This window comes from Bombus impatiens, unplaced genomic scaffold (genome assembly GCF_000188095.3).
Source record: "Bombus impatiens unplaced genomic scaffold, BIMP_2.2 scf_0159, whole genome shotgun sequence".
Lineage (NCBI taxonomy): Eukaryota > Metazoa > Arthropoda > Insecta > Hymenoptera > Apidae > Bombus > Bombus impatiens.
Window position 1 is genome coordinate 40,983 of NT_176578.1, and position 8,206 is coordinate 49,188.

Sequence of the window (8,206 nt, forward strand, 5' to 3'; positions counted from 1 at the left end):
AAGCCTAAGAGATATCGGGCGAACCATGAACAATGTCGCGAGAGCCGAGGCGCCGTCGAGTCCATCAATGTGTCATCGGTCTTTTCAAGTGCATAGTTTCGTAGAAAAGACCTACGTGACCCTGGCTACGAGTGTCTGCAGAACACGTGTGCAGTGGGCCTAGCAAAAGACAAGAGAATGCTACAACGGCCAGAGAGTTAGTCGAGAAGCAGAGTTTGCGAGTGGCGTTGCCGAGAGAGTGTTGATTGCATTTTGTGAAAGTCGAGTCGGTATCTAATTATTTAGTTGTGCTCTTTTCTGTACGTTTGGTGTGAATAGTTCAGGTTGAACAACAATCGTCTTTTTCTGTCCGATTAACATCTGTATCATCCATTCCTTGTAAATATATTATATCACGATATTACACATATTTTAAGCAAACATAAAGAATTCTCTCAATTTAAACAATATCTTTTGTAGAAAAGAATAACTAATAGAATATTCATACATAACTACTTAATAAAATTAATAAAATTACTTAAATCTACTTAATAAAATTAAGAACAAATATCACTTTATACGTTTAACCAAAATTAAATTTCGAGGAAGGAAATGTTAAAATTCTTTCCAAATAAAAATTTCCAGAATCAAATACGATATGAATATCCTCTTTTCACACAAAAATTCCATAACATATTTAATGTAATACTCCTAATATAACATATACAATCAAAAATACACTTTACCTAATAAAGAGAAAGACTCACTTCCTCTTTATTTCACAATTCAATGCCCAAAATCTTAGAAATTCTTTTGAATGTTCAAAATCATTCCATGAGAACAATGCTAAAGTTGTTACAAGAGAAACTCAGTACTCACAAATCGACAGCAAACGGCATCATTATTTATTCTCAGCAGTATTTGAAAAATCATTAAAGTCTCTTCTCAAGTACAGTTTCCAGCGCATCGTGCATCGGAATGCGTCTTCCTAATCTCAACTACTAGCATTTTCATCGTCAGCTAACCATGTATACGATGCTCGTCTGCTTACAGTTTCGACACAAGGACGCAAAGCACCCTGGAACAAGGGAAACACTGGCAGGATATCAGCCTCGACAAACGTGCCTTTTTCAAATACTCGGAGAAACCCGCGAAACTCATCCTCGAGTCTGTCCGTGAGAGTGACGCCGCCGTTTACAGATGCAGGGTCGATTTCAAGCAATCCCCGACCAGGAACAGCAAAGTCAATCTCACGGTGATCAGTAAGTGTTCAGCAGATCAGGATCTTTGCCTCGTGGTTGATCCTTCTCCGCTTGTTTCTCCCTTGCATTTATTTCTTCCTTCCCCTTTCTATTTTCAGGCACGACCTAGGCGCGAAATATTTAAATATTGAGAATATAGAAATCGATAATGTATTCTATGTTATATCGATACTATGTTATAACGTTCATAGAGTTGGTTTGCTACAATAATGATATAAATTAATGTCTTATGGAATAAAAGCTAAAATTTATGTTTGAGACAAAAAGTTATTACCAATTCATTGATTTTTTAACAATGGAAATATTTTGTTCCATATTTTTCTGTGTATAATATTTGCGAGCTTTTTGTTTATGTTTTTTGAAGATTGGGTTGAGATAGAAAATTATTAATTAATTTTTTACTATGCAAAAGTTTCGCTCCACACCCTTTCACTATATAATACTGCAAGAGATCATTTACAAAAATCTCCATTTCGATTCTATATCTTTATACTATGCTATATATATTTATTTATATCTATAGAAATACGAAATTGTATAAATGTTTACAGCCTAATGACAAATAGACATATTGATACTATAGAGCAGCAGTATATGTTGCATCCCTGATGGTCCCTACAAGAATATATATGTCAAAAAGATATTCCAAAAAGATTTTAATCACAGATAAGAAGCTCATATCAAGTTTCGTTCACTTTGAAAATTTTGAAAATCTTTTTCTGTTTCATCCTCTGGTCCTCCTTTCATTGCGTATTTCATCCTTTGCGCTGTTTTCCCTTGTATCCTCTACTATATATGTATTTCGTCTGTCCCTTGTGTCTGTCCGTTTCATTCTCCATTAATCTTCTCATTCTTCCGTTTCCTCTGCTTTGAGTCCCCTGCATCCATTACTTCCTTTTGACACAGTAATGCAATATCTTCAAGTCTTTGTCTTTGCTTGCTTGTTTATTACGTTTCCTTTTTTCTTATAGCCCCTGCACCCTTGTTCATTTGTGTATCCGTCGTCGTGCTCTTTCATTTCTCATTCTGTTATTCATTATTCCTTCCTTTTCTCATTTTTCATTTTAATATGTAGAAGAAGTCTTACAACATTTACCTTCTGTATTATCAACTTTTATGTTTGCAGTGTCAGATATTTTTATTGTTTTCTTTTTTTTTTTGTATTTCTTATTTGCGCATATTTATACATTTATGGGAAAACTAAAACTAATACTACAAATATGACAAAATTAATATATGCTCCCAATGAGATCGAGGCATAATTACATATAATTATTTTATTTTCATCATATTACTTTAATTGTGATTATTCATAGTATATTTAAGAATAAGATTGTTTTACAACGGGAGTCGTAAATTCCGGTTACGATTATAACAATCGACACCACGAATTAATTTCCCCTGATTTCCGTTGAGATAATAGGGGTGATTGAGGTTGTATAACACTGTGGTTCACAGAATTATAAGTTATATATTTCCAACACTTAGATTACATTGATGAGCATAGGTAAATAGATAATCACTTATCGCACGAAGATAAGATAGATGTGTACGTTACAGCAAGGCTCTTATAATTGGATTTAGTGTATTAGTGGACGTAGCACTATAATATATTTAGTAGAGGAGATGTATGCTCGACAATACCGAGAACCGATTCTCGCGTTATGCTTAGACTTAGTAGTTGACTTTTCCAACGATGTAGAAGAAGTGAAGTTGAGTGACGATGCTGTGTCGGAGCAAAGCTAGTGATGGGTGTGTCTAGCGCACGGAACCATTGTTCATTTTAGGTCAGGAAGTGAGGGCAGTATACATTGCCTCGGATTGGACAAACGAAGGTTGGTGGACTAGGAAGGGTCTTAACCACCCTCGATAGAAAGTTGCTAGTAGGAAGCATCGTACGTGAGAAAAACTAACTTTCCCGTGTCAAGCCGTAGTAAACAATAGTCTTTAGAAACTGATTTAGAAAAAGACATTTGTTGGGTCTGAAGGACCTTAGCAGGCAAGTTATTCGGGTTTATGACGGGTGCTTAAGGCTATTGAGGGTACGCCGTACGGAAGAGCGGACATCTGGTGTCCGTCTAGCCCGCGGTGTGTGACCTGGGCCAGGCAGAGAGTCGCCCGGCGTAACAAAGATTATTTGTAGTATATTTAAGTTCGCGTTAGGGGTTGGTTAGGGGCTAATGTCAAAGATGTAATGATATATGGAATGAACATATTATACAGAAATATACTACAGAGAATGTTCAAAGTAACTGTTTAAATTCCATTCCTTTCGACATACATACTCATAGAATTCACAAAAATATCCTTCTAATAAGGCATAGTACATTTAAAATGAATACTTGTTATAATATTACCACATTTAAAATGCAAATATTATTATAAATTACAAAATTGTCTTATTGTAGCTTGTATTAATATTTTTTACTTCTCCATTCTTCATGAAAAAAGGGTATAATATTTAGTGGATGAAACAAATCTGTGCTTAGATTTCATTTCTTTATTCAGCCATCATAAAAATATGAATTTGCATAAATATTCGCCATTTACTGATACGATTCTACATACATGTTTTTACAGTTTCCATTTGTATTTTAAAATAAAAGTTCCGCGCCACTCCGTGTATTTGTATTTGTATTTGTTCGCATATTTCGCCATATCTCTGGTGATTCCTCATATATTCTTCTTCAACACGCAACTTGCATTCTGCCTTATTCCCTCCGTCCATTGTTTACTTTTTTAATACGTGTACAGAAAAGTATACAGCAAGTCGGAATGTCATAGAAACATAAAAGAGAAATAAAAAAAAAGGTGCAGTCATTCGTATTCCTGTCAGTACACTCAGTTCGCACTTCTTTTCTTGATAAATCCCTAACTTTTCCTCTTACCTCTAACCGCCTCTTTACTCTTCCTCTAACCGCCCGCTTCTTTCGTCTACACCTACGCCATTTCCCTCTTTTTCTCCATCTTATCAATTACACACTTCTCGCTAAGCAAACTGGGCGATACATAAACTACACTTCTATTTCTCTGTGTTTCCTGTTTTAATCTTCCAACTAACGAAATCTCGTTTAATGATCTTTTTATTTTTCTTCAATTTTCTTCCTGTGCTGTGTTGTATAAAGCGTAATTTTATTTCTTCGTCGTTTTTTGTTCTCGACGTCAAAAATGTCTCTTTCGTATATACTTTTTTCGTATTCTTGGGATTTTTCTGACTAATAATTTTTGGATATATCTTCTCGTTTAAAGATTCATCATATTATCCTACGTCTTCACCTTTAGAAAACAATAAGATTTTATTCCTACATTCTTTTGTACAATAATTTGCTCGCGTGATAATTGTTTTCTAAAGTTTCCTTTATTTCACGCTACTTAGATTAAAATAATATCTTTTTTTGTTTCCTCTCTTTCAAGTCAAGAAAATCTCTTATTTGTAGTATATTTAAGTTCGCGTTAGGGGTTGGTTAGGGGCTAATGTCAAAGATGTAATGATATATGGAATGAACATATTATACAGAAATATACTACAGAGAATGTTCAAAGTAACTGTTTAAATTCCATTCCTTTCGACATACATACTCATAGAATTCACAAAAATATCCTTCTAATAAGGCATAGTACATTTAAAATGAATACTTGTTATAATATTACCACATTTAAAATGCAAATATTATTATAAATTACAAAATTGTCTTATTGTAGCTTGTATTAATATTTTTTACTTCTCCATTCTTCATGAAAAAAGGGTATAATATTTAGTGGATGAAACAAATCTGTGCTTAGATTTCATTTCTTTATTCAGCCATCATAAAAATATGAATTTGCATAAATATTCGCCATTTACTGATACGATTCTACATACATGTTTTTACAGTTTCCATTTGTATTTTAAAATAAAAGTTCCGCGCCACTCCGTGTATTTGTATTTGTATTTGTTCGCATATTTCGCCATATCTCTGGTGATTCCTCATATATTCTTCTTCAACACGCAACTTGCATTCTGCCTTATTCCCTCCGTCCATTGTTTACTTTTTTAATACGTGTACAGAAAAGTATACAGCAAGTCGGAATGTCATAGAAACATAAAAGAGAAATAAAAAAAAAGGTGCAGTCATTCGTATTCCTGTCAGTACACTCAGTTCGCACTTCTTTTCTTGATAAATCCCTAACTTTTCCTCTTACCTCTAACCGCCTCTTTACTCTTCCTCTAACCGCCCGCTTCTTTCGTCTACACCTACGCCATTTCCCTCTTTTTCTCCATCTTATCAATTACACACTTCTCGCTAAGCAAACTGGGCGATACATAAACTACACTTCTATTTCTCTGTGTTTCCTGTTTTAATCTTCCAACTAACGAAATCTCGTTTAATGATCTTTTTATTTTTCTTCAATTTTCTTCCTGTGCTGTGTTGTATAAAGCGTAATTTTATTTCTTCGTCGTTTTTTGTTCTCGACGTCAAAAATGTCTCTTTCGTATATACTTTTTTCGTATTCTTGGGATTTTTCTGACTAATAATTTTTGGATATATCTTCTCGTTTAAAGATTCATCATATTATCCTACGTCTTCACCTTTAGAAAACAATAAGATTTTATTCCTACATTCTTTTGTACAATAATTTGCTCGCGTGATAATTGTTTTCTAAAGTTTCCTTTATTTCACGCTACTTAGATTAAAATAATATCTTTTTTTGTTTCCTCTCTTTCAAGTCAAGAAAATCTCGTTTACCAACTTTCTTCGCCAAATAATCTTTGTAATTTTCTCCTTGTTTTCAAGATACGCAAACTATCTCTTTTTCTTTTTTCAAGATCGATGAAATTTCATTTAGCGATCTTTTTTCGTTAAACTTCTTCGCCTAATAATCCTTTTCAAACTTTCTCTTACCTTCATATTACGCAAACTGCTAATTTATTCCTCCTTTTCCTCCATACCAAACACAGCCTGTTTATTCATTTTTCTCCTCAAACTTCGTTTCCTAATAATTTTCGAAATTTCTCCGTGATAGACACGCCAGTTCTCGTCCAAATCAGCTTTTATTATTCTTTTATGTAGACGCTTTATGCCTCATTACAGTAGTGATTTTCAACCTTTTCCACCTCGTAGCACGCATAAACTGATCACTAAAATTCTGTAGCACACCAAAATTACATTTGTGCTAGTGTGTTTACAAGTACTGTTTCTTGATAAGGGTGTAATAAATGTTTAATATGACTTCCTTGTGTATGAAAGCACATTTCAACTCTATGAATAACATTTTTGGTAGCTTCTGTTAATATTATCCGAGATATTAATGATGCTTCAGTATCACATTCTAATAATGAATAACAACAAGAGATCAGTAGCATTTAACGTACTAAGTGGTAACAATAAGAAATATTTGTAAACGCAATGGCACATAATATTCCAAATAACTGTTTCATTAGGAGCCTTGTATGACCTTGACGGTTATTGTATGGCACGTGAATGAATTCGCCTTGACACATGCTTTCGTATGACATAAAAAATATACAGTACTATATTAAAAAAATTAAAGGTCACCGTCGTTTCTTCGAAAATGTTGTAAACATAAAAAAATGATGATGATGATGAGGCTATTATATTGGTCGTAGAAAACTACAAAACTCTTTCCTCTTTATTTATTCCTAATGAATTCCATTTACAAGAAAAACACTGGCTAAGAATTACGTGAACATAGCCTGTACATCTAGAGACGTCAAGTAATAGTATACAGATTACAAGAGAACGGACTTATTGTCTATAAAAATCAATAGTCATTTTAATGAAATTTCAAAATGTCTTATACGTATAACATATAAAACATTTCTATAGTAACTGTTCAAATACTTTCGTAAGCTAGTACATGTGTAGAGGACTTGTGTAGAGGATGGTTGACCGTGAGATTTACTAGATTTTATTGCTCGTTGTCGTAACCGTCGAATATATTTAAAATACCAAATTAGTATACAGACTATATTCGCTGAGACGCTCGTACAGAGTATAAATCAAAAGAGTATAAAGCAAAGAGTATAAAGCAGAGTATAAAGCAGAGTATAAAGCAAAGTAAAATTGCTAATTAATACTCAGTAAATGCTCGCTAGATAATCGTTGATAACTCGGCAGACAGCTCATCGATACAGAAAGATACTCCTAGATACTGATAGATACTCACTCGAATAATAACTCGGATAATCTCTTGGACAATAACTGCGAGCTCGCGATCACGTCCGTTTATTTATACCGACCGGGGGAGAGTCGGAAAATCCAAATTCGTCTTTATTCGACGGTTGCATGTAGCGGCGACCTTGTTTTGCCCGGAGTTTATTTATCATTACGTTTCATGCGTCAAGGCTGTGTGAATGTCCCGAGGCAAAACAACAACGTGAGTCGCTCTCGATTCGCGTCGTCCTTTGACTCCTGTGTCATGTATATGTATATGTAGAAGCATCAAGTAATAATACACAACAGTACATCAGATAATATATAGCTTGCAATAAAACATACTTATTGCCTATCGAAAACAATAATCATTATAATAAAATTTCAAAATGTTTTATATGTATAACGCATGGAATATGCACATAAAATTTTTCTATAGTAACTGTTCAAATATACTCATAAGCTAGTATGTATCTAAAATGTATAGGCATTAAGTAATAGTATATGGACTATAACAGAACATACTTGTTGTGTATCAAAAGCACACAAAATATTTTGTTCTTCTTAATTCATCTTCCTCTTCACCCATCTCTTCATACCTGTTCTTCTAGCAAAACTGCTTCGAGAATTCACTCCCTCTGCCTTCGATCCTGTTGGAGTTGATCGAGGTTTGCCGACCGTTCTTCGCAATTAGCCCGAGCAAACAGAGAGTGGATTCGACCTTGTTGACCCGGATCTACGGTTCAGCAAGCGACGATTAAGGCGAGTTTTATCTGAAAGCCGTCACGGATTGGGGGGGGGGGGGGGGGG

General features: G+C 34.2%; 1 protein-coding gene across 4 annotated transcripts in view; it reads left to right on the forward strand.

Annotated features, from left to right (window-relative positions):
- Positions 1-8,206, forward strand: part of LOC100744725 (hemicentin-2-like) — a 137,495-nt gene that overhangs the window by 32,090 nt on the left and 97,199 nt on the right. For all 4 annotated transcript variants that reach the window (XM_012382685.3, XM_012382686.3, XM_024365968.2 and 1 more), the window contains exon 2: positions 1,033-1,241. In XM_012382685.3, the coding sequence (XP_012238108.1) occupies positions 1,033-1,241 (209 nt within the window). The remainder of the gene's footprint in view (positions 1-1,032; positions 1,242-8,206) is intronic.